This window comes from Nicotiana tabacum, chromosome 19, assembly GCF_000715075.1.
Source record: "Nicotiana tabacum cultivar K326 chromosome 19, ASM71507v2, whole genome shotgun sequence".
NCBI lineage: Eukaryota > Viridiplantae > Streptophyta > Magnoliopsida > Solanales > Solanaceae > Nicotiana > Nicotiana tabacum.
Genome location: NC_134098.1, coordinates 125,300,101 through 125,327,576, shown reverse-complemented (window position 1 = coordinate 125,327,576; position 27,476 = coordinate 125,300,101). Strand labels below are relative to the sequence as shown.

Here is a 27,476-nt window from a genome sequence, read left to right as displayed (position 1 = left end):
TTTACTAATCCCTGCATAATTAATTTTCGTATAACTAATCTCCGCATAACTAAATTATGTCTAACTCAATCCTGCATAACTATTTCATTCATAACTAAATCCTATATAACTAATCCTTAAGGGGTCGTTTGATTGCTGGTTAGAGTTATGCATGTATTAGTTATACATGTATTAGTTATGCAGGTATTAGTTATGTATGTATTAGTTATGTAGGAATAAGTAATGCAAAGATTAGTTATGCATGTATTAGTTATGCAGGGATAAGTTATGCAAGGTTGAGTTATGTTGAGATTAGTTATGCGTAGATTAGTTATGCGGTAGTTATATAAGGATTAGTAATATAAATGTAATGTGAGTGTTATTTATTATTAGCTTACTTTATTTTATTAAAATTGTTAGTATAGTTTAAATATATATTTTTAAACAAAAAAATACAAGTTTGAATAAAGGGTATTCTTGTCATTTTGTGTTTTAATACAAGTATTACTAATACATGTATAAGTTATTCCACCTTCTGCCATGCATAAATAATATATAGATTCCCTCATAACTTATACATGTATTAGTTATGCGGAAAAAAAAAAATATGAACCAAACATTGTACTAGCAATGCTACATTTTATGTGAAAAAGATGAAAAAATAACCAAACATTGTATAACTTATGCTAGCTTCTATGTGGAGATTATTTGTTCCCCTTCTTTTAACCAAACAATATATAAGTTATCCTAGTTTTAATGCATGGATAACTCCTCTTTAACTGGCTATCAAACGACCCTTAATTGTATAACTAATACCTACATTATTAATTCCTGCATAATCTCCGACAAACGAATCCTTAACTAGTGTTTGGGAAGTCTATATAGCAAATGAAACCCAATAAACATGAGTAGGGGTGTTCAAACCGAACCGAAAAATCGCACCAAACCGAAAAATCAAACCAAACCGATTAAAAAAATTGACTAGGTTTGATTTGACTTGGTTTGGTATTGAGTAAAAAAATCCGAACCAAAACGACATATAAATATTTAATTTTTATATATATTTTTAAGACTTTATATTAAATTTTCTTTAAAAAATATAAAAATATTTGGGATCCTATCATGTGTTAACCTTGAAAGCGTACATTAACGAAAAATTATTGTTAGCCGACTAAGAAAATAACTATCATGTATTACTAAAAAATTCTCCCATCAGAATATTTTAATAGATTATATGTTTGTCATTTTTTTTAATATTTACCAAACATATATTCACTCATCAAAACTATATCTATAACTTTAACAAAGTAAGATTGGAATAATATTCATGTAACAAAAAAACCCGAAAAATCAAAAATCCGATAAAACCGAACCAATTCAAACCGATATAGTTGATTTGGTTTGGTTTTGATAAAAACCGAACCAACCCGGTCCATGTTCACCCCTAAATGTGAGAGACATATGCAGTAAAATTTTACAAAAATGTGAACGATATGACCACATATTATATAATAAAAATTTATTAATATCGAAATTATGTTGTGGTATTTTTATCCAATATTAGTGACTCGTGTTTCATGTCTTTTAGGGTCTAAACGTACAATAATTTTTTTAATTTTATAGAAGGAGACGTCCTCAAGTTGTCCCCATCAATATCTATCTCAATTTTGGTTGTGGATAAAGTTGCAAATTTCACAATGTGTATTATTATCTAAATTTTAACATCACCACCAGAATTATCACAAAATGTGATACTCTATCGATGCAGCCTTAATAATTAAAATTCAAATAATTCAAAATCTCTACTATAACTTGATGACAATTGACAAATAAGTTGTCAACACGCATTTATTTAGGCAGTTGCAATAAAATGCAATGATAAATACAATTAAATTGTAGTATTAAGTATACTCTTTAAGATAGATAATTCCTGTAGAGGAAAATGCATTGTCAATCACTACTGTTCGGATATAGATTTGGTTTACTTTTATCTTGGAAGAATTTCAAGATAATAATTTCTGGGCAAGGTTGCATATATTTGAAACATTGTCTTTTCTTACAACCTATGTTTTGGTTATAATTAAACTTTGTCCTTATTCAGACAGTATATTATTTTTAAGTAAACTTTTTCTAAAACTAGGGGCCGTAAATGTGGAAAATCTCATTCAGACAAAAGTTATTCAGAAGTAATTTTCGTTAAAGTATGCAAAATGACCATTGAGAAACTCAATTCAAATAATATTACTTTCCTTGGATTTAATAGTTAAGTTTTTAGTATTAACAGTATAACCTTTTTACCAGTGACGTACGCAAGATTTTTCATAGCGATGTCACAATTTGAAGAAATGAACAAATAAATAACTTATTGTAGTTGTAAGTCGTGTCATTTTCTATATTTATCACTAATATTTTCTTATACATAACTAGTAAAATAATTTGGTGAAGCGGTGTCCCGTGACACCGCATAGGACAAGGTGTATATGCCCCTTCTTTTTACTACTATATATTATCATTGAATTTTAAGTTGTAATAGCAGATTAGTTACTATTTTTATTATACTAGTTTCTGAACACGTGCGTTGCATGTATGTCCCAATATCAGTTGATACAGAATTTGTAAAACGATATAAATAATATTAAAACTTGTGCATAATGAGTAACTCAAAATTTGAGAAAAGGCACAAGCTGAAATTGATGAATATATTGCCCGCCTATTTGAATGACTTCTGTTACTGTTATACTTTGTAGTTGTAGACACTCAACTAAAATAGTATAACTTCTTCTTATGCAGTTCTTCTAATTTATAACATATTCAGATTGACAATTTTCTCATTTTTTGATATTTCATCAATACATAATTTTAATGTGAATATGAGCAACGTCAGTTATGTTTTGTAAATGCTTCACACCTTAAAGTTTGTACCTTGTCTTTTAGAAATTGTAGCCTCCTTTTGACAGCCTTATACGTATCAAAGTTATCGAAAGAAAGTACTCCCTTCGTCCATTTTTTACTTGTCTATTACACTAAAAAAAAATGTCCACTTTACTTGTCTAATTTGGAAAATCAAGAGATATTTATCGTTCTATACGTATTTTTCCCTTGTTACTAAGTACTACAAAATATTTCCAATTCATTTTCCAATATTTTGAATTTATAATAGTCAAGTTAATTTTTCAAATAGGGGTGGTATAGTAAAATTATAATTTTATTAATTACTTCTTAAGAGGTGTGTTGTCAAACATGGACAACAAAAATAAACGGAGAGAGTAGTATTTTATAGAGTTGTACATAAATTTGATCAACAAATGTGTTTTTTTAGCATAGCTAGTAATATAATTTCATAGTATATACATGCAAAGAAATACATAATTATTTGTCATAGAAATACTTAATAATTATGAGGTTGAAATTTAAAATTAAGAATAGAAACACATAAATTTGCAAGCAAAGGAACACACACAGAGAGAGAGAGAGAGAAGAGAGAGAGAGAGAGAGAGAGAGAGAGAATATGAAGGATCAAGTGGCTTAAACTTCAAAGCTCTAAGCCTTAGACTCATAGATATACTACAGAAGTCACAAACAGATAATTTAGCATAATGATATAATTGAATTGTATAAATGTAACCATATTATAAAACATAATAAGATAATCACATGTCAGATATCAGTAGTTTGATGTTTTAGTACTTCATGAAACTTTTAACTTCTAAGTTTAATTTTTAATGACTACAAAAGAAATTGACAAACAAAAAAATATGACATTAAATACTTATATGTATGTGATGTGTAATACCATATATTTGAAGGAAAAAATTATAAGCTCAAACTTAAAAAGGATAATGGAGGTATGACATGCTTAGTAAAGGCATTAAGGCGGGCAATTCTCAACTTTAGAATAAAATGTCAATTCTGTCACATATTAAAATGTGAAATTTCATCTCATTGAATTACGAAAATATTTATAATTTAACTCAGAAAGAAACGATTATCTCAAGCAAGTGTTAGACAAAAGTAACCCATGGTCTTTGAATGTTTATTACGGATAAAAGAAAAAACAATATAGCTCTAGTAATGGAACAATCGTTTTCATAATTAGTCTGGAAAATAAAGAGTAAATTTATATCTAAAGGAGAAAAGAAAAAAATAAACAAAACAATCAAAATAAAATATAATAATCAAGAATAAGTGCATCAAATTTAAGATGGCAGGCGTATAAATTATAGTCTATAGATATATGTACTGAGTGTCCTCTAAAGACCGGCACAATGAGACTTCCTTTGATCACATATCTAGTGAAGATAATAGTAATAATTGGTTAATAAGAAAAGGAAAAAACTAATTGGAAAGTAAAATAATGCAGCCCACCATAAACTAAGTTCACTGAGATTTCTTTACCTGAGCGTTGTAATTGGAGTTGAGCAAATAAAAAATAAAAAGAGCATGTTCTTCTAGCAAAAAGGGAGTTTATGACAAAGAAGAGAAAATGAAAAAATGATGAAGTAATTTGGCATTTTGATGTCTACTTTTATAGTGTAGTAAAGTATGAGTGAAGACTATGCATAAATGTTGGTACTGTAACCGGTAGAAGCTCATAGGACCAAACAAATAAAAGTTGGAATGTGAAACAATGCAGCTGATTTTATTCATTTAATTTAATTTAATTTAATAGAAGGCAGTTTCTTACTCATGGGCAAAATTGTCACTTAGGTTTTAATGGGTAAATTTGTAAATCAACTTCTAACATGGGGTCTTCCCATTTTAGTATAAAATAAAATTAAAAAAATTATATATATATCTCATGGGCAAAATTGTCACTTAGTTTTTAATGAGTAAATTTGTAAATCAACTTCTAACTTGGGTCTTCCTACTTTTATTATAATACTAGTCTTAGTGTACGTGCATTGCACGTGTATACAATGTCAGTAAACTAAAATTTATATACATGAAATATTAATTATGTAAAATAAAAAATAATGTTAAACCGCCACTTAAGTGACAAAAATAAATGTGATTACATAGATATAGTAATTAAATATTTTTAGAACTTGTAGAGATAAATAAATCAGCTAAGTTAGTTATATATTATTTAATTATAGGTATTTTTATTATATGATATAATAATATGTTAGTGCATTGTTGAACCTAACCTAATTTCTCTTTCATAAACGTTGTTGTCGATCCTAGAAATTTCTAATTATTTATTTAATATTGAAACAAAAATGATGACTATTTATCATTTAATCATTTAGATGCGTATTATTTACAATAATAATAAATTACCAAGTAAAATATTTAATCAAATAAACTATGAAAAAAGTTTCTTAAGCTATCAACGCATTTAAATATAATCAACGATTTAAAGTAGAGTAAATTTATAGAAAATAAAAAATATAAGTGAAGAACAAAATGACTTCAATGAGCTATATATAGGCAAACTTATGAACATATAAACATATAACACAAATATTATTAGCAAAAATTCGAGAAGGAAATATTCATAGAAAACAAAAATCAAATAGTTAATTTCTAACATTAGTTTAGTAGAAACAGATTTATAGCTAGGAGCAGTGGCCAATCTACATGGTTCTTTGTGGATGGTCAAGCACCCATTACCTTTGACAAGATTTGATAAATTTGCATAGAAAATTATAAAAATATTTAGATAAATATTGAGGGAGCACCTATAACTAAATTTTTTTTTCACTTCTTTTAGAATTTTTATCGGTGAGCACCCACAACTTTAAAATTCTGGATCCGCCATGGCTAGGAGCACACAATGTTGTTCGACTTCATTAGGTCTTGCACTAAAATTAGTGCACTGCAATTGATCGTAAGTGGTAAGATCATAATAAAGAGAAAAGAATGATTCGAACTTTCTTCATTGTCAAATACAACCGTCATGCTTAATGCATACAATACAAAAGTGCACTTAAAAGACTAATCTGCACTCTAGCCTATCTTGCCATAACTATTGCACAAACAGACATATATTACACATAACAAAAAAAGCATCGACTTTAGATAATCCCAGCATGTCGAATAACCTGTGAAAATGGACAAGTATTGGATTAATGAACTTGACAATTACTGTATAAGAAATTATAATCCTATACAAGAAAGAAAAGACTTTATTTTAGAAAAAAAGAATAAATTACTTTGTAGAAGGGCTAGAAAAAAAATAAATTACACTATTATTATTATAATAAAAGAGAAACCACATCATAATTAAGCAAAAAAATTCTCAGCACTTTAAATGAATATAAAGGCATACCTGATCGGCTGACACTTTAGATTGCCAATAAAAGCAAGAAGAGCATTAGCAAGAACTTTAGCAAAGAGTTTATGCGGAGTTTTAAATTGAAAGTCAAAATTATTGTTGGATATTAATTCATGAAAATATACTACAAAGAATAAAGCAAAAAAAAAAGCTAAACCTAAATCAAATCAAAACAAACTATGAAACAAATTTACAACCATAAGTTTTTCAGAACTATATAGGCGGCAACTATACGTTTTCAATTCTCTAAATTTACTTGGAGATATGCTTATATAGTGACTTCTTCAAGTCTCCATATTTGAAAAGAAATCAAAGGGAATAAGGACTTTCTTTTAATAAATTTGTGCGTAATTATTAGGTGAAATATTATAAAAATAATTAAGTAATAATTTTAAAAAAATAGTAAATGATAATTTTGTCTATTCTGATGTCTTTTAATAAAGGGTAAAAAGTTCAATCAACATATATATATATATATATATATATATATATATATATATATATATATATATATATATATATATATATATATATATATATATATATATATATATATATATATATATATATATATATATATATATATATATATATATATATATATATATATATATATATATATATGTGAATTAATTTTTATTAAAAGATTCATCCCTATTTGTTCAAACCAAACACAGTAAATAGTTTCAGCAAATTTTCTTTCTAATATATAAGGCCCAACTACCACTTGCCAGAATCCCCTCGACAATATTATATACGAGAAATATCTCGAATAGAAAAGCGAAGCAGAGAGATGGCGGAGTCAGGGTGGCGGCGATCGTCCACGTCAACTTTCCGGTGGCTACGAGTGAGTTTCTCACTTCCGACGTCGTTTATGCGGTGGCCAAGGCTGTTTACTTCATATTTGACGCCGAATTGGAGTCCGAGAAGCCACGACGGCGTCGTTTCGGCCTGGAGTAGCATCAGCTTCGCCTTCTCCCCTGGGCAATGGTCATGGCCGGACCTTGACTTGCCTTTCTCCATCGTTGATTCTATCGTCTGGTCTATCATCTCCGCCGTAGAATCTGTTGCTCTCGTCTCCATGCTTTGTTTCTTCTTCCTTTTCTGTGGCTGTACTATCTAAAATTACTCCTTGCAGTTTGTCCTTTATATCTAACGTAGTTATAGAAGTTTCTACGGCGGGATAGCCGGAAAAATTAGTCGGACTATGACCGGCTTTTGGACATTCCGGCGAATAGTTTGATGATTGGGGGAAGAGGCTGAGGTCGTATCCAGCACGCGAGAGGCACGTGGAGAGTGCCGTGCAGTGGTGAATCCAGCCGCGATTGGATTGGCGTACTGCTGCTCAATGGCTGAGGGTAATTTTGTCAATTAGGTAACAGTACACGGTGTAATTTTGGTAGTACTCAACTCATTGTAAAACTATATAGGTCCCATTTCACTATATTTAGATCCTCCTTTTTCTGATTCCCTTTGCCCTTTGTTTAAAAATAGTTGTGGTTTTCGATATTCATAACATTTCCCCTATCAAATCAAATTAGTATTAGTTACTTTGACGGAATTTTTTTGGCATTAGTTACTTTTACAGAGTCAAATTGTCTAATTGATAAAGTAAATAGTAACACAACTACCAAAATTATAATTTCGTTACTCGTTGAAAATTTTCAATTCCAACTTATTAGAAAGCATTTAAGAAAATTGTAGGAGTGTAACTTTACTAACTCAGTTCCAACTTTTAACATGTTATAAAAGGCGTGGCCAATTTCAGGAAAAGCAAATAAATTATACACTAATGAAAAATAACTGAAAGAGGTGTGGAAAATTTATAACTTAATTATGAGGATTACAAAAAATGTACTGTCGAAAGTGACGGATTCCTATTATATACCAATCAAGAAAGTATTGTTTTTATTTTCCTTTTCCTTAATGAGAAAATGGGTGGAGGAGAGTAGTTGCAAATTCTGCTATTTCCTGTTGAACGTTTGGTGAACTGAATGAACACCATTATCTCTATGTTTAATTTCCCTCGTTAATGATCGGAGGAAATGAAAGTGCGTCGTTGTCAAATTAATGACTAACTAAAAGTCCTTCAAGTCTCCAAATAATAATTTCGACCGTTCCTCTTTTACAAATTACAACTACTTTATGTATAAAGAGAACCTTTTAAGTCTAGTCTAATATAAATACTTTTTCAAGCTCGAATTTACAAAGCAAATTCATCAAGTCCATCCATATCTTTCACCATATTGAAGGAGTTTTGCTCTTTGATTCAAGAGCAAGCTTTTAAACATTTATACAAATGATTTTAAAAGGAGAACAAGAGAACGCTCTTTAGAAATAGAAATACTTTAACAATTTGTATTCGAGGTAGATATACATGGTGTTTAAAGCTCTAAAAGTGACAATTTATTGAAATATAAGTATTCCATAGACTTTAGTATTAAATTAATTATGCAAGTAAACCAATCAGATTGAACAAAGTACATAAGCAGCTAATCCCATATGTGTGTGTGTGTGTTTCTTTCATTGAATTGACTCATTGAGGAACTCCCGATTTATTTATTTTTTGGTTCAGACAATTGTATTTTCAGATACCAAAACAAGTGACAGCAACTAGCAATTATTTTCATGTTGTGGAGGATGCTTGCACATTTTTAACTTTGAATTGGACGTTAAAAGCTACCTATTGGAAATTATACTATGGGTTTTTCCATTATGGCATTTACGTCTAATTTAAGTGAAAAGTTTCCCGTAGATTTGTAAAAGCTGGTCCCAGACGGCTTTGTACTAAAATTTTGCTCTATACCTCATAGCTTAATTATGATGCCTTCTCATAAAGTAGCAAAAAGGACTACAGTCTTAACTATACGTAGGGTGTTCACGATTCGGTTTGGGTCGGTTTTTATCTAAAAATAAATCAAATCAAGTAAGTCGTTTTTTCAAATATTGGAACCAAACCAAACCAATTAAGTCGGTTTTTTTATCGATTCAGTTTTTGTCGGTTTTTCGGTTTTTTCGGTTATTTATCATTTTTTTTCTTAAATATGAGACATACACTACCAAACGCATATTTCGGCGACTATATTTTCAACGTAACACTATCAAACTAATTGCTCTTTGAGAAATCTATCATTTAACAAGATATATTGATGATAATTGACTCAAATAGTGATGAATAATTTAAGTACTCAATTAAAAATTGATTATTTTTAATATAAAATAAATTCTTGTACTTAGCAAAAGAAAACTACCAATCAAACTAGAAGGCAAAGAATTAGATTATTATAATAGCAAAGAACTAAACTAAAAATATAAATGACTAATATGTACCATAAAATTTTAGAAACTTTATATAAAAATATACATATATATAGGTGTGATAATAAATTTATATAGCTACTTTTATAGTCGGTTTGGTTCGTTTTTTCGATTATTTTTTTATTAAAACCAAAACCAAACCACATTTGATCGATTTTTAAAATTTAAAACTAAACCAAACCTAAAAAGTATTATTTTTTTTAGTAGGTTTGGTTAGGTTTGGTTCGGTTTTTCGGATTTTTATGAACACCTCGAACTATACTCTCTCCGTTTCAATTTATATAAACCTATTTCCTTTTTAGTCCGTGTCAAAAAAAATTACCTCTTTCCTTATTTGAAAAAAATTTATCTTTATGCAATGATTTATAGCCACACAAAATATATGTGCCTCATTTTACACCACAAGTTCAAAAGTCTTTTCTCTTTTCTCAAACCCCATGTCCAGTCAAATGGGTTCACATAAATTGAACGGTAAAGGGCCAAATATACCCCTCTACTTTCGAAACTAGTCTAAGAATACCTTTCGTTATACTATCGGGTTATTTATACCCTGCAGTCATACTTTGAGTTCAAATATACCCCTCATTTAAACGGAGGGACACGTGTCATCATCCTGTTGATCAATTCTAAATATCTCCTAATTAATTAAAAAGACCCATTACACATACACGAAAAATAATTTTTTTAAGCAATTTTTTTTTTTGTAAAAACTAAAAATATTTTTACTAAAAACTGGAAAAAATAATTTTTTTTCCTTCAGTTTTTACAAAAAAACTGCTTTAGAAAAAACTGAAAAATATTTTCTAAAACAATATTTTTGTAAAAACTGAAAAAACAAAAACTGAAAATCAATTTTCTAAAGCATTTTTTTTGTAAAACCTGGAAAAACTGAATTGTTTTTACTAAAAACTGAAAAAAAATAAAAAAAAAATTCTCCAGTTTTTACAAAAAAAATTGCTTTAAAAAAAACTGAAAAATATTTTCTAAAATAATATTTTTGTAAAAACTGGAAAAAAAACTAAAAAGCAATTTTCTAAAGCAATATTTTTGTAAAAACTGGGAAAAAAAAGTATTTACTTTTTTTTTCCAGTTTTTAGTTAAAAATATTTCAGTTTTTTCGGTTTTTAATTGCTTTAGAAAATTACTTTTCAGTTTTTTTTTCTTAAGTTTTTACAAAAATATTGTTTTAGAAAATATTTTTCAGTTTTTTTAAAGTAGTATTTTTGTAAAAACTGGAAAAAAAATATTTTCTTTTTTTTCAGTTTTTAGTAAAAAAAAATCAGCTTTTACAAAAAAACTTGCTTTAGAAAAATCATTTTCAGCTTTTGTTTTTCAGTTTTTTCAAAAACATTGTTTTAGAAAATATTTTTCAGTTTTTTCTAAAGCATTTTTTTGTAAAACCATTTAAATTAGGGGTATATTTGAACCTAAAGTATAACTGCAGGGGTATAGATAACCCAATAGTATAACGAGAGGTATTTTTAGATCATTTTCGAAAATAGAGGGGTATATTTGAAACGGTGGAGTATATATTACTGACTAGTATACTACTCCTATAAATTTAAATTCATAAGCGTGTTGACTGGGTTCATTTTATTGTTTATTTAATGAAGACACAACCAGGCAAGTAAGGCACGACAAATTTTATTTCTGGTAGTTTATTAATTGTCATTGTTGTTTCACAACTTTGGACAAAACCTCTTGCAACTCCTCCTCCTTTTCTTTTATTTTCTTTAGTATGTGCATCTTTTAGACTGTGAATCAATAGAATAAGCTGTCCACCAATGCTTTTGGCAAACCTGAATTGTTTGGTAGAGTGCTCAAGATAAATTTGTACTACCTATAGAACAAAATATACAATTACCAAACTGTAGTCTAGCTTGGCCGGTTACCACTATTTCCCAAGAACTAATTTGCCAAATAATGCATTGAATTTTATTAACTCTAAGAATGAGCAAAGTTCACAACTAAACAAGTTGTAAGTTACCACCAGTAGATTTCGAATGTAATGGATGTAAAAAGAACATCCAGCGACCCTATGTTCTTGAATCCATTTGGTATAATTTCTCTTCTTGAAATCTTCTTGAGTTCCAATGTTTTACTAGGAAAAGAAAGGGAACAGATCAGTGATATTAAAACCTACGCAGATTATTGTATTCTTTTCTCTCCATTACCGCGAAATTAAATATTTTTTAGAGATTAGACTTAAATAAATTTTAGCGGGAAAAATAACTTCAATTTGTGGATCATTGTCAAAGTAAATGATAGAAAATATAGACAATTTTGTGAGTGGTCTTGGTATGAGAATCGTAATCGCGCTAATTGAGCCGCTAAAAAAGCCAGCTAAGTTCCCCTAAAGGCTAAAACATTCCCCAAATTTCCAGAGTTTGCATTGTCTCCTCCTTTTTTATAGGATGCTATTCCCAATCATATCATCTTTTTCTTCCACTAATACTGTGGCCCAGGCCAATCAGGTGGGATAAAGATTGATAGAATATTTTATGCAGATTTATGAAAATAGATGCTTAATTCTGGTAAAGCCAGGTCGTAAATCAAATGACAGTTAACTAACCAAAAATAAAGATTAACGAATTTAAAGGTAAAGGAAGTGTTAGTGAGTGAATTGAAGATGGTGTAACGGCTATATAATTTTGTTTTTATTTCTTAAGAAGATTTGTAGTTCAAGGCTTTTACAAATTCTTTGGAAGGGCAACTGTCACAAGTCATTCATTACGGTGACTTTTCCAATTCCAAAATCTATATCTTTGGTCATTTCTATATACTACTATTTTCTAAGAATTTCCTATACGTTTAACTGTCATCAGCAAGGAGAGAAACATGTACATCAAAAATAGAGATAATTGGAGAATTCTAGAAGATATTGGAAATGAAACTTTTTTGAAGAATTAACCTAAATAGCAGCCAGTGTTTTAAAAGGCGTGGGCATAACGCGAGACGTTTTATATATGCCTCAGCGAGGCGTAAGCCCCGAGACATGGGGCGTAAGCCCCATGAGTATTTAATTTTTAATATTTTATAAAATAATATAATTACAGTAAATATTTATAAACAAGTAAAATTGCATAAACATTAAAGCAAAACTATAAATATGTGAAATATATATATGCTCCATCCTCATAAAAAACTAGTCAAAATAATTTATTATACGCTACTTACAAACACAAATAACTTGAGTCGAAAAGAATAAAGTTTTTTACATGAAGAAACAAAAATGATGACTAACCTACAATTTGAACTTTGAACTTGCTGTTATCAAGGAGAATGAAGTTCTCTTTGTATTTGTAAAAAATAATTGAATATTCGTTGTTTTGAAAAATATTCGCAGACTAGCGAACAAGATAAAGAATTGGGAAAGACCATAAATTAGGGCTTTAATCAATAAAAAATATCTTAACTTTTAAATTTAATATATTTTAGTTTCTTTTTTAAAACTTTTGAGTAATTACAAGCTGACTTTTGAGAATTTGGGTATTATATGTAGGATTTATTCAACAATTTTTGTTTTAATTTGAAAATGTCTCTGGGGCTTACGCCTCACTACAAAAATGCACCTCAAACGCCAGGGCGTACGCTCCAAACTCCCGGGCGTATACTTCGAATTGTTGGGCGTATGCCTCTTGAGACTTTCGCCCCACACCATCGCCTCGGGGTATTTTTGGTGCGCCTCGCCCCAGGGCTCGCCCCGAAAACGCCTTTTAAAACACCACCTCACCCAACCACTTAAAACTAAAAATAACCGGCTGATATATAATATATATATATAAGATCATATATAATCAGTGTATAATCTATGTATACTAGCTAGAAAAAGAAAATAATGAATTTGATTGGCTATCTGTGTAAAATTCCAATTTTAAAGGAAGGCACATATGTGGCTAGTTAGGGCCTTACTCAAATTGGTTATTGGATCCAATGTTTTTTTGTTTGAAATCTAGTATCAATTTAGTCCAAAATGCATTTGAAGAGTATGTATCTATATTCAATATATTGTAGGGCCTCGGAGCCCATTATCGCATCAACTTGCCATCTGGTTCTTTTACTTTCTTTTAGTCTGAAGTGGATTAACATTTTCCTTTTGGTTCTTTAAGTTTGTAAAAAGTGAACATCTTTTTATTCCTGTCATATATTTAACAAAACTTTGAATGTTAAATTAGCATGAACTTGAAAAAAAGATTTAGCAGGGAATCACATTAGGAGGTACAATTTTTGTCTTTTGTTATCCTTATCTATTTCTGATGTCTGTGCAATCTTTGAGGTGCAATTTCTGTTATTTTTGATCTATTTTTAGTATTTGGTGCTATTTTTTATGGCAATATGAGATTTGAAATTTTCTGGTGCTTTTGGTTAAATATTTTTTCTCCCCACAGTTCCTCTTTGAATATACTATCCAAAATTTGTTAAATATTGAACGATAATCAAAAGTGCTCAATGTCGATAAACTTAAGGATCAAAACTGCTCAAAATTACTACTTTAAAATTACCCCCAAACATAAGAGAGCATATTTGTTATTTTCTCCTTATACATTTGGTAATTTTCATGAAAAAGAAAATAGGTTAAGACGGTATCGTTTCAGGTTTCGCCATCTTTGCACACTGGTGTAAGGGTTTTGAACATAAACCTCAAACAGTAGCCGGGTGAGAAAAAAAGTTTGCTGAATCTAAATGCACGTACAAGTAAAAGGTCATAAAAATGGCGTGGAGGCAAATTCTATTTTTCAACAGAAGATTAATCTCAGCACCTTCAAACTCGTCGGTGCTAACTGGGTTCGCTAGCTTTTCCTCCAAATCCAATCCTTACATAGGTATTTCAATTTCACCCTTGAGAATTTAATAAAGCTGTAATCTTTGTGAAAATATAACACAAACTATGGTGGGTGCAGTGAAGGTAGGGATACCAGAGTTCTTGAATGGAGTGGGGAAGGGAGTAGAGACCCACGTTGAGAAGCTAGAATCTGAGATTGGAGATTTCTCGAAGCTTCTTGTTACTCGCACTCTTAAGTTCAAGAAACTTGGCATCCCTTGTAAACATGTCAGTCTTTATCCCCTTTCTTTTTTAATTTATGTCATTTGTCCAATGTTTTTTTTAGTAAAAATGTTATTGTTTTACAAATGTGAGATGGAAGATTGTGTTATTGGCTAGCTCGGATATTAGGTTTCATTGCACTAAAAAAGGAAATTGCTTTACATCTTTAAAGTAATTCTTCAGAACTAAAGGGCTTTGATCTGTATAGTTGATTCCTCTGTCAGGCTGATAGAATGCATTCTTGCAAAAGATTTGCGTTTTCTATAGTTAATTAATTATTATTAGTTGTCTAGTTGCACAGTTGTAGAAAAATCTCACTAGATGCAATAAGTAGTAGTGGAAAGAATCATGGATTAAGGCTTTGAGAGAGGCAGAGAGCTGATAGTGGGAGTATTTGTTTTTCAGTTTAGGTATTTAATATTTCGAGTTGTATGATTGTTAAAGTTATTCTAATAGTTAAGCTAGTGGAGATTGTTTAACTTTGAGATGATATTCCACTTTTTTGATGAAATTAATTTTATTATCGAGAAGTGAAAATCCCATAAATGAAGATGTATATAAAAGGTGGAGAATTTTACTAGAAGGCATGATCGTCAGATCGTATACAGCCGTCAATACTAATCGGAATATCAAAGGTGCTCCAGATATATATAAAAAAACAACAAAATGCTCCACCGACCAATAGGAGCAAGTTTTCTAGCCCTTCCAACGCTCGCATATTTCTGTCTTTCCTATTGTCCACATGAACGCTAGAAGAGCTACTTCTCATGTGCCTCCATCTCTTCTGCTGAATTACCTAGAAGCACCTTTGTTTGCAGTTACTGGAATCATCGATACCACCTCCCGATATGCTCCGTACAATATACCATAATCTGTATGAAATAGGACAGTGAAGTAGTAAGTGATTGTTATGCTTCCCTGCCTGCTTGCACGTGACGCACCAACGAACTTGGATTATTATCCTCCTCCCCTAAAGTTTTCCGCTGTTAAGATGGCTTCATGTGCTCTTGTCCAGGTTAAAAAGGAAGCTTTAGTTGGCACTCTAGGGATCCATATTGAGAAGTAAACTCCTTGGACTCTCTTTTCAACAATCTGTGATGTCATCCTTCTGCCCTCTCCATAACCACCTGTCTATGTCCATTTGGTTTATTGAGATATCCAATTAGATACCATATTTGCTATGAGATTATGTAAAAGTATCACAATATGTCTTGGCTTTAAAGTTTTACTTTAACAGTTTCAATAGCCCTACATTGTTTTGCTAGTCCGCTGAAATAGATGTCCTGCAGTATTTTGCATCAAGATTACAGGGTTAAGAGTCCTTGGAAGATGTAGTTTAATTAGATCAGTTGGTTGAAAGATCATGATCAAGATGTAACTTTTGAGACTAGGCATCTTTGTGACAAAGTTGTTCTTGACAAGTTTATAAGTATGACCATCGTTAGGAGCCTATTTAGTTCTCTGATATGCATTTAAGCAGTAAGACATCCAAATTTGGTTCTTAAATTTTTGCATCCAAATGCTATTCAACATAAATTTTGTTTATATGCTTTAATGACGTTCATCTGATATAGTGGTTAATTGAGCTCTCGATTTGAATAATGTCTCGTACTGTATCTGTAAAACAAAAATATTTTATGTAGTTGACTGTCCATCATAGCTGAGGATTGACCGTTACTGTCGAAGAGCATAATTTGCGATAGTGGTGTGCTTGAACATGTATTATAAAATGATGTAATATGTCTGAAAATGATGTCTTATGCAAGTTATCCTATTGAGATGATTGATTAGTTTGTTACTTGTGTTAGTTCAGTATATCTGGAAGTTTACCCTCCGAACTGCGAAGTTGTAAGAGATTTTGCTCCGTTACATTATGCGCAGTTTGCTTGCTTTCTGTACCTTAGAGGTTTGCCAGGTAGTCTCGGATCAGGGGTTTTGGTAAGGACAGCTGAAATGGGATGTCAAATTTTAGAAGCAGTGTGGAATTAGGTGGAGTTACACTGTAAAATAGGGTGGGGAAAGAGAAGTCTGGGTCTGTCTGTTTGCTTTTATTCATCTTTGGATATTCCAAAACACTTTTATCAAGAAAATTTTAAAAAGCATGGTTATCAAAAAGGAGAATGGATTGCATGTGTTCACCTTTGGACTGCCCAACGACTGGAATGATTAGTGTAGATTAACTTTTGGTTGTAATTGTCATGCATGAATATGAAGGTGGCGTGCATGATACCAAATTTGCTGATCATATCAAGTCTGCTATTTAGTGATGGCCAAATTTAAGGCTTTCTAGTCTTAGTAGAGTTATCTTTTCTTTTGAGATTCGACAGTTAACAATTCCTATTTCTTTGCCAATGTGATAACCCTGAGAAACTGAGTGAACTAATGCTTAGAATTAGTTCCTATAGGCACTTTCTAAGATTAGGAGATAAGCACACCATAGCGGTAGCTTTTATACAATAAGTAGCATGCCATATTTGTATGCTGCATTGATTAATCATGGCACTGTGGTTTAAATTACAGTCATCAATCCCTTCTGCTGTGTTTTCGCATCCACGAGCCCTTGACATATTGCTTGTGATGTTGCAGAGGAAGCTGATATTGAAGTACACCCACAAATATAGGCTGGGACTTTGGAGGCCCAGATCTGAGCCTGTGAAAGCCTAATAAATCATTTGGTTGTGGTTCTTTTAGTGAAGAAAAACATTCTTGGATGGAAATTTTTCACAAGGCAGCCAACTGCATCAGGGGATATTGCCCGCGTTAGGAACTCTTTTTGATCAATAAAGTGAGAATTAGGGATTTCCATTATAAACATACACTAATAACAAATGCCCTCTTTATTTTACTTCTATCGAGACTTGTGAATTAATTATTGCATTCGTCCCCTATCATCGTGTTTGCTTTTCACACAATTGGAACATTTTGCTCTTCAGCATTGTCCTTTCACAATTAATCAGTATCAGACATTCATGTTTTACACGTAAGGTCAATATGTGGGGTACCTTTAGAATAAAAGTAGTCATATTTTAAAAAGTGATGACATTGGCATGTAAATTGAGAGATTGACAATTACTGTGGATTGTTGACAGAGGGAGTAGATGCTCATAGATAGCCTTTGTTTTTAAAAACATTGCAAATAATTGAAAACTTCTTCCCAGTGGCATTTGGTTGAAAAAATTCAATTATTCAACTTTTAGTAACAGACACCACGATCTGCTCTTCTTTTGGAAGTCTTGTTATATGATGTTTGACCTCTAAATGTGAAATTGTATCTCATAGACAAAAGGAGTAATACTTCCTGTAAGAGTTAATGTAACCAAAACATTTATGCGTTCATATCTTAAGTCAAGATTAGTAATTCTATTCCGCAACTGCAAGTCAAGCTCTGCAATGGCCCCTTCTACATTCTTAACGTACAAATGTACAACATCAAAATCATGCCTGGATCAAGGGGCATGTAGTTGAAATCCCTTTTTCTAGCACACCTACAAATATCAGGAGCTCTTTACCAAAATCCTTATTACATTTCTGTACAAGAGCAGTCGCAATTTACCCATTTCGAAATAATTTTAATTGTTTGAGGCAGTTCCTCTGTGATTCCACATCCACAACCCCTGATCTGCATTGTTGCAAGAAGTAAACAGTTACTAATGATGGAATATCCAGAAAACTGAAACCTGCTTCCATAATGCACATCACATTGTTTTTCTCTTGACTCATCTAGCCTTGTCGATTCAGACTAAATATACAGGCAAGACTTTTGAATAGACATTTTTCAGTGAAACAGAACAATGCAGAAAATATACAGTAAAATGATATAGTGGGCTTCTTGTCGAAAGTGATAAGTAACTGCACTAGCCTTCTTGACTTGCAGTAAAGCAGTTGGTTGTTGCATGATAAATTACCAATATCTATCAGGAGGCGAGCAAGTCTCATCCAGCAAGATAGATCATGTCATGGTCTGGTAGTTGTTTGAGTGCCTAATAAACCATGTTTCTTTTCAGACATTTGTGAAAGCTCGTTTCTATTTCGAGGAAGAAACACACGGCCAACACTTTTGTACAGAAAATGAAAGGGGAAGAGTTAAAATTTGATTTTGAAATGGAAGTCCCATGTCATGGTCTGGTAGTTGTTTGAGTGCCTAATAAACCATGTTTCTTTTCAGACATTTGTGAAAGCTCGTTTCTATTTCGAGGAAGAAACACACGACCAACACTTTTGTACAGAAAATGAAAGGGGAAGAGTTAAAATTTGATTTTGAAATGGAAGTCCCATGTCATGGTCTGGTAGTTGTTTGAGTGCCTAATAAACCATGTTTCTTTTCAGACATTTGTGAAAGCTCGTTTCTATTCAGATACCATACCTTAAGCCAGTGAAACAGAAAAGTTAAAAAGAAAGTGGATATAAACCTACCACTCTGAACTTGAAAGGCGGCATACTAACTGCTGTCACACACGAGAGCCCAGAACACCTATAAATTAAGAAAACATTATCATGATTTACTTCATTGAGAATACAATCAACAAATGGAACAATAACAGAAAAACGAGATTGTACGATTTGAAGCCATTAGTGCAACAGTATTTTGATTCTCCTCCTATCAATGTTGAGCTAATTTCATCGTAACTCCTCTAATACACCTTTTTTTCTCCCTATATTTATAGAAATTAGCTAATGTGCTTAGGATTTTTTTTTCTTCCGTGTTATGGTATTTTCTTCCGTTGTTATATAAAACACAGCTGTATTTCCACCAAAGAGCAAATAGCAGCTTTCCTAAACCAGATGAGGTTTAATCAGTTTTTTAACATATAATGATCAATGTTTTAGCTCCAAATGAGGCAATAATTTTACTTCACATTCATTTGTACATATACAATAAAATAGTATTTCCAGAAAACTGTAATTAGTACAAACAGTGACATTCACATACCTAAGAAAGTTCAGCTACGTATTAGGGAATCTTTGAACAGACATTATGAAATGGCATTTCAAAAATTTGACTGAGTGCTACGCCATGCTTCATTAAGCACAATTCAGTCACCTTGTTAATGCCTAACTGGAAAACCAGAAACAACCTACTTAATTCCATCAAATGTAAGCAGCTTCAGTTGAAATACTAGAAGTGTGCCAATGTTGACCAGCTTAAGATTTTCATGCAAAAATTATAAGGAAAATGAAGAAAACAAGTTTCAGTAAGCTTCTGATATTGTATGATTCAACCAGAGGAAGAGGAAATCTTTAACTTGCAAAGCAAGAGGTTTTGGCTCATAATAATTAACAACAGACATAAATTGGACTTCGGTGCATTTAGCTAATGAAATTTCCAGAGCATTTTGAATAACGATATAGTTTTGTATAAAGGCAACTGCTGCAAGCTAGAGCCTTGATCTCTCTCTTTCTTGCTTATTTATTCAATTTCTTCAGCAAGTTATCATGCTTTTTTTTGGGCGCGCACTATCATTTCATATAGATAGTTCTCATAAGGAACATGGAACAAGAAGAGTTAAACACAGAAGGAATAATAAGAATTGACAACCAGTAAGCTCATATAGCCATATCATTGACACTAAAATATGTTAACCTCCATACAAGATAAACCACCTGATTATTTCTCGAAGTAATATGCAAATCCTCCATCCTAACATGTCATTTATTTTCCTCATCCTTCTGCGACAGTTTAATCATCAAAACTTAATTGGATTATTCCAAATTAAATGGACCATGCCTTGAACCACCCAGTGTCTTTAAGTTCAATGTTCCTATAAGAACTGTATGCTAAAGTATTGCAGTAAAGAGCTGTGATCTTCATTTTCTTTCAGGCAGTTTAGCAGCAAAAGAAAAACTAATCTTCAGATATATCTAACGGAGGCAAAAACAAGAGAAATTTGAACGTACAACAAAATGTAGTACCTTCAAAAGTAAAAATACCTAACAACTTTATATGCAAGTCATTATCTCACTCAAAACGATAAACACTAGGTCAGCAATAAAAAGACATACTTGGTTTAGACGCCCTCACGCCCTAGGATATTGAAAGAAGAACATTCAAAAGATATCCAAGATAACAAATTTTATGAAGAAGTTCATACTCTCAATAATGCCGATGCATCAAAATTTCGCATGCCCCAGGATACGAGAGTACCTTGAAATATAATAATCAAGAAGAACAGAACCGTGATCACTGTTGCTAATATATTCATCTTCGAAGATGATGCACTCTCCTTTTTTATTTTCTTCAATGCCTTAATTCTTTCGGTCCTTCTACGCTTCCATATAGCAATCTCAGATATTTCCTTGACGAACTTAATGTCAGCAGCATCTAGTGATGGACCCTTTGGGGGTCTAGGTGGTTTCGGAGGCTTTGGCTTCCTAGTCCTCTCAATATCCATTTTATCGTCCCTCGAATTTTCCATCTCCTCTCTTACTTTGTTCGACCAAATTTCTGTACACCTAACAGAAAGCTCATCAGCACTTAACACCTTCTTATAAGTATTTGAACCATCTTGCTTCCTTGCAAATCCATATGACGATTGAACTCCACAAAACCCACTCCCCGCTTTATACAACTCTTTATTAGAAGCTTCCTCAGTCAGATCTTGGTTATTACTGCCATCTTCCTCACTAGTTGTTCCCCCACTCTCTAGATCTATCTCTAAATCACTTTCCCTTGACTGTATATGATCCATAGCTAACCGAAGATTTCTTTGTCTATCTATCTCCTAGTCCTTTAGCTGAAAGCAAAAGCACAAGTTAGGTACAAACTCACTGGAAAGCTAAGCCATTGTACGGAATTTGTTCTTGCTTCCAAATCTTGGAAATATGGACATCACATAAAAAAACACATGCAACCATCCAACTAAAGAAAAGGAAACACTAATCTGGGTTTTTAATAAAATAAAAGACATGTAGACAAGACACCAAAACATTCAAATGAACACTTCCCTTTTTGCCATTTTAAAAATATTTACTTGAGCCAAAAAAGCTATCCAAATTTTAGGCCAATAAACAACATTATCCTATAACCTGAAAAAGATACCGACTTTTTCTCATGTTCCACAAACTTCAAATGGATTTGAAATGCCAACTCAATGTTGTGCTTCTTTAAGAATACAATATATAAATAATTATACACACAGTCACACACAGAAAAAAGTACATACATATACAAGGCAATTTCAATGACATGGAAGATTCGTTTCAGTAACACAGAAGACAGACATGGAAAATGACAAGAGAAAGGAGCTCTAGCAAAACCCCAAAGAGGATGAAAATCAACAGTGGTCCCTTTGCAGCTGGAATATGAATAGAAAATTTATATTTAAAGCATTTACACAAGCTAGAGTTTAAATGCACTCATTTCTTTGTTATCAAACAAAAAGGAATGGAAATTGGACATCAATTCCCATTTTGAAATTTTTTAATCCGAATAATCCAAAAAAATTATTCATTCTCCCCAAAGGGGGAAAAGAAATCCACAAAGGAGGAAAAAATTGAGAGGAAAAAAGTATGAGAAAAACCGATGTGGGTATAAAATTATATGATTAGCAGATCAAAACCTAAACATTATAAACGCAAAAAAAAAGTGATGCTTTAAATAGTAGTATTAATTACTATGAAATAAATAAAAGAGGATTTTATACATACATTGAAGGCGACAACATGGGGAGGATTTGGCCATGGAAATGGATTTCATCATTGGCTTCTCTGAGCTGCGGCAGGGTGTGGAGGAGGAGGAGGCAAGGAGGTGAAGAAGAAAACGAGGTCGTTTAAGGAGACAAACGTGTCCTTAGGACATGGTAACCTTGTAATGGTCAAAGGATGCTTGGAACATTGCCAACACAAACACTTGAAGATAATGTTCAAAAGCAATTGGCATAATCTACGTGCGGTTTGTGGGGTCCGTGCGGTTTGTGGGGTCCGTGCGCCGGTCTTATATTTGTCTTAGTCAAATTTTAAAATTTGCGTTCAATTTTCCAATTTGTATATCACATTTTGAAACGAAAAGAGATAAATAAAAGAATAATTAACCCACATAGCCGTTCTTTTTCTCACTTTTACTTATCCACTATAGATTTTGCACATCCTTAAAAAATAATAAATAAAATATATAATTTATCATGATATTCATATTAATTGATACATATATTTAATAATTTTGAAAAAATAATTTGAAATGAGTAATTAATATTGTGGTATAACAGGAAAAAAGAAATTATCTTCTCTTAATATGCTAAAACAAGAACAACAAACCAGTGTAGTCCCACAAGTAGGGTCTGAGTCTTAATATACTAAAAGTGACAAGTAAAAGTGAAATACTGGATAAGCAAAAGTGAACGGAGGGAGTATTAAGAGAGTGATGATATTTCACTGACCTTAAAAATATATCTCATTTCGAGCTAAAAACTTCGGATGAATATCGCTTCTAATATTGGTAAAAACCTGCGAAGTATGTACCATAACCAACCAAAATAACGAATTTACAACCTAAGAGCATCCAACACCTTTGCCACCTTCTAGGAAGGGTGCATAAGCTATTGAACCTCTGACAGAGTCTTCAGCCCCACCTCTATAGTTACAAAACTTTTGGACTAAATATTGATATTTTCTGGCTTTTCTAGATTCCCTATGTTTCTCAAGTCTCACCTTAATATCTCTTTGTATCTGCGCTATTACAAACTCTATATTTGCACTTGTTTGCCTAAACACTTTCTAATTCCTAACTTGCCATGTATAGTATATCATGACTCCCCATATAGCAGTAACAACTTCTCTTTGTGATCTTCTCTACCAACTGATGACACTCTATTTAAGACCACTTCTTTGAAGAGAGATACAATCGAGGTACCTCATAGGTAGAGTACCTCTAGTAAATCCTGTATACTCTATGATTCTGTCTTGTTCTTCTTCAGGTATCCCAGCCAGAGATATATTTGATTTATCCAGGTTTGCCACTAAACCTGTCACTCTGCTAAAATGGTTTATAGCTTCCATTATTCTGGTTATAGAAGTCAAGTTACCCTTGCAAAATACCATCAAATCATCAACAAAGCACAGATGGTTTAGTCTTGTGGACTTGCACATTGGGTGATACCTGAAATTAGGTAAATCCCCCACTCTCTTCATAACTCTAGTCAAGTATTCCATCACTAACACAAATAGTAGATGTGACATAGGATCTCCCTGCCTGAGGCTCCCCCTTCCTTCAAAGAACCCATATTCGTCCCCATTTACTTTTATTATGAATTTTGTTATTGTTACACAAGTTATTACCAATCTCACAAAAGTTCTTGGGAAACCATATCCATTTAATGCTTCCTCAATGAAGACTCAACTTACCATGTCATAGGCCTTTCTCAAATCAATCTCCATTAAACATCTAGGGGATATTTTTCTATTATAATGCCTCAGCAGGTCGTGGCAAATTAGTACATTATGAATGAGAGACCTACCTTGAACAAAGGTAACTTGATTCTCATTAACAATCAGTGACAGTACCTGTTTCAACATTGCACATATCATCTTGGATATACACTTATATATCACATTGCAGCAAGATATAGGTCTAAACTCATTAGCATTCAGTGGTGATGCTATCTTTGGGATCAAAGTAATCATTGTAGAGTTTAGTTGCTGCAAAATTTTTCCATTAGCAAAGAATTCTAAAACAGCTTCAGTGATATTCTTTTCTACAATGCTCCATGCCTTCCTGTAAAAACTACTTCCATATCCATCAGGCCCTGGGCTTTTGTTTGCATCACTACTGAACATGGCATTCTTTACTTCCTTTTTAATATATGAACTCAACAATTGTAATTGATCACCTGTAGTTAGTACATATCCATTCTTTAGGAAACTATTAAAAGTTTTGGTTCTATTTTTCTCCTTCCTCCCCAACATGTCCTGGTAGTATTCCACCAGTACCTTAGTAATATCATCTTGATTTGTCTGCATGTTCCCTGCTTGTCCTTCAACTGAATGATTGCCTGCTGTAATTGTCTATGTTTTATCACTGAAAAGAAATATTTGGTATATCCATCCCCCAATTTGATCCACGTGGCCTTACTCTTTTGTTGCAAAAATATTTTTGCTAGGTAAGATGTCCTCCTAAATTTTATGTACTGTTCCCTTTCTTTCTATTGTAGCGTTGTATCTCCAGGTCTTGTGTGTAGGGCCAATTGGAGTCGACTTAATATATTCCTGTCCTCTTCTACATTAGATATAATATTCCTAAAATATTATCCATTTAGTGCTCTGAAACTCCTTTTTAATTTTTTCAGTTTCTTTATAACTCTCCACATACTACATCCATATATTTGTTGCTCCCAGACTTCCTGTACTTTGTCTAGAAATAATGGGTGGCTAGTCCATACATTGCAGAATTTGAATGGTCTTCTTTCTCTTCTAGGCATGCTCAACTTCTTAGTTTCATAGGACAATGATCATTAATTCCTTATGGTAGGAAGTTTTGCAATGAAAGCAAACATCTTACTTAACCACTCATTGTTGACAAAGACCCAATATTTTAGAAAAGACCCTACTCTCTCCCTATTTATCATTCCAAGTATAATGGCTGCCCTGATGAGGTAATTCCAGCAGGTTGTAATTGTCCACGCAGGAGTGAAAATCAACTACCTCAGCTATACTCACTTGGTTCCCCCTAATTCTATCCTCCAACTTCAGCACATAATTAAAATCCCCCATGAGTACCCATCGTAGATTGTTACCCACATTCACTATCTCCAAATAACTCCATAATGATCTCTTTTCTTCTCATGTGTTGAACCCATATACTACAGTTAGCAAAACAAGTCATCTATAGTGATATAGCTTCCATCTTATAAGTTATTGCCTGAGTAGTCTCACTCAGTGATGTAACCGTATAGTAGTCGGGCCTCCAAGTCACACAAACTCTACCATTTGGACGGTGGTCCAAGTTTGTCACAAACCCCCATCCTCCAAATATTGTATTTGCCACCTTCCCTATCTTATTTGCTTAATTTTTATTTCCAAGAACCCCATAAGTCCTGTATTTTCTCTACTACATAGGAGTTTAACATCCCTTTGTTTGTTAGGGGCATTGAGGCCCCTAACATTCCAACACAGAATATTATCCATGCTCCTGGGGTTGCACTGCATTGCCTCCCCATTCCTGGGTGGACTTCTAGGAATTTGAACTTCTGATTCAACCGTTGTCAAGACTTGAAAGGTGTTTTTTAGCTCACCCCTTTATTTTTGCACTATGTCACCCTTAGTTGTATTCAAAGGTGTGACCCATCCGACATTCACTCTTTCACTTGGTTATTGTTTCTCCTTTCCTCTAGTTTTGTATGCATTTCCATCTACTACACTGTTCTGTCCCTTTCCCCTTTATCAATTCTAAGACCCATTTGTGTACTCCCCTGTGTTGTTGTGGCTCTTCCAGGTGATGTTGATCCTATTGGTTTCCCAATACTTGGTTCTGCTATGTTTTCCTCCTTTTCTCTTCCCCCTTTTGCTTTAGGTGGAGACCCATTCTTCTTTCTATATTGTGCCTCTGAGTGACCATACTTGTGGCACATAGTTCACAATATTGGTTTCCAATCGTATTGTACTTGTTGTTCAATCAAATTTTCTCTTTCATTTTTGAAAATAATTTTGTCTGCCAGATTGGAATCTACCTCCATCTCAATGAGTAGTCTAGCAAAGTTGAGGCCCTTCTTCTGCTCTGTATTATGATCAACCATGATAGGTTTGCCAATCAAATTCCCAATCTCACTTAACCCTTTAGCACTCCAGTATTTAAAATCCAGACCATGGAGTTTCACCCAAATTGACACTGTGTGTAGTGCCTCTCTTGTGAACTCTATATCTACTTCCCATGCTTTCACAATCAGATGTTTATTATCAAAGTGGTAGATTCTACCTTGAATGACCTCATTCCCCTCACACACAGTATCAAATCGAACAAGAATTATTTCATTCTTAAGCATTGAAAACTTATTGATTCCATGTTTCCCCCAGATCCTTTGTATGTATCCGTTCAGAACAAAGAATGGCGGATAGGCCCCAAGTACGTAGCATACAAGTGCAATTTTGCAATAAGAAATTTATGATGCAATATCCTCATCTTCAATTTCATAGATCGAAGACTCACCATGCTTATCGGGTGATACAAATTCTAATTTGAAACCAGCATTTGTGATCTTCGCAATGTCGAAATTATCCCAGATCGATCCCTTTTTCTCCCCTGCTTCAACTTCTTCTACTTCATCTGCCCATGAGATTTTGCTCCTGCTACTTGAAGCCTGAGCTAGATTCACCCACTTCTCTGATGTTCCTCGTGTTTCAATTTCTTTAGCATTCGTCTTTATTGTTTCAGCTTCCCCAAATCGCTAGGGTTTTGCTCCATTGTTTCATTCGTTTTACCGCCCCCTATTTCTTCCATCTTATTCTTCAATTGTGTCAATTCTTTCTTCTTTTTGTCCCATGCTCCAAGAGTAGCAGATTCCCGAGCTTTAATTGCCTTCAGAGTAGGGTTTTGTGCTCTCTTCCCCATGGATGGCTCACGTTAGTCTAACATGCGCCAAGAGAAAAAAGAGACCTTTTCATTGACCGTGTTTTTTCATTGCTTCTAATATCGATTTAAAAAAAAAAAAAATTAGTATCTCACTTGCTGTAGGATGCTCGCTTTAAAATCTACTAATTCTAATTTACGTAACGTCATAAGTCTTTGGATTGAATAGGAATTTCAGAAAATGGAACTGTAATAAAATTAAGATAAAGGTTATACTGAGAAGAGGGTTATTGATAAGAGGACTCAAAACCCAAATAGTCGTCTACTTAATCTATTAAATAAAAAATAGTCTGCAAATATAAATA

The 27,476-nt window shown here is 32.6% G+C and overlaps 1 protein-coding gene and 1 long non-coding RNA gene across 13 annotated transcripts; one reads left to right on the top strand and one right to left on the bottom strand.

Annotated features, from left to right (window-relative positions):
- The first annotated feature begins 13,801 nt into the window (after nucleotides 1-13,801).
- Nucleotides 13,802-17,490, top strand: LOC107791277 (uncharacterized). The gene is made up of 2 exons (XR_012702950.1): nucleotides 13,802-14,397; nucleotides 17,205-17,490. It is a non-coding gene; the product is annotated as an uncharacterized LOC107791277 (long non-coding RNA).
- A 468-nt stretch (nucleotides 17,491-17,958) lies between these two features.
- On the bottom strand, nucleotides 17,959-27,240 carry LOC107791240 (uncharacterized). Of its 12 annotated transcripts, none has more exons than XR_012702944.1 (5): nucleotides 22,263-27,240; nucleotides 20,708-21,349; nucleotides 19,549-19,674; nucleotides 19,032-19,089; nucleotides 17,959-18,237 (listed from the first exon to the last, which is right to left on the bottom strand). XR_012702944.1 is itself a non-coding variant. In XM_075238558.1 (4 exons), the coding sequence occupies exons 2-3, from the start codon at nucleotides 21,302-21,304 to the stop codon at nucleotides 19,057-19,059; spliced, it is 630 nt and encodes a 209-aa protein (XP_075094659.1). In that variant the 5' UTR covers nucleotides 21,305-21,349; nucleotides 22,991-27,239; the 3' UTR covers nucleotides 17,959-18,237; nucleotides 19,032-19,056. The 12 variants fall into 12 exon arrangements, 2 of the variants coding, with proteins under 2 accessions (XP_075094659.1, XP_075094660.1); XR_012702945.1 differs by having other exon boundaries at nucleotides 22,991-27,240; XR_012702946.1 differs by having other exon boundaries at nucleotides 26,752-27,240.
- Nucleotides 27,241-27,476: the final 236 nt, after the last annotated feature.

Excerpts from the sequence above, each read along its gene's own strand:
- LOC107791240 (XM_075238558.1), bottom strand. The coding sequence starts at position 21,304 with ATGGATCATATACAGTCAAGGGAAAGTGATTTAGAGATAGATCTAGAG. Across the intron at positions 19,090-20,707 it reads ATGCATCGGCATTATTGAGA|GTGTTCTGGGCTCTCGTGTG; the intron begins GTATGAACTTCT and ends CTTAATTTATAG.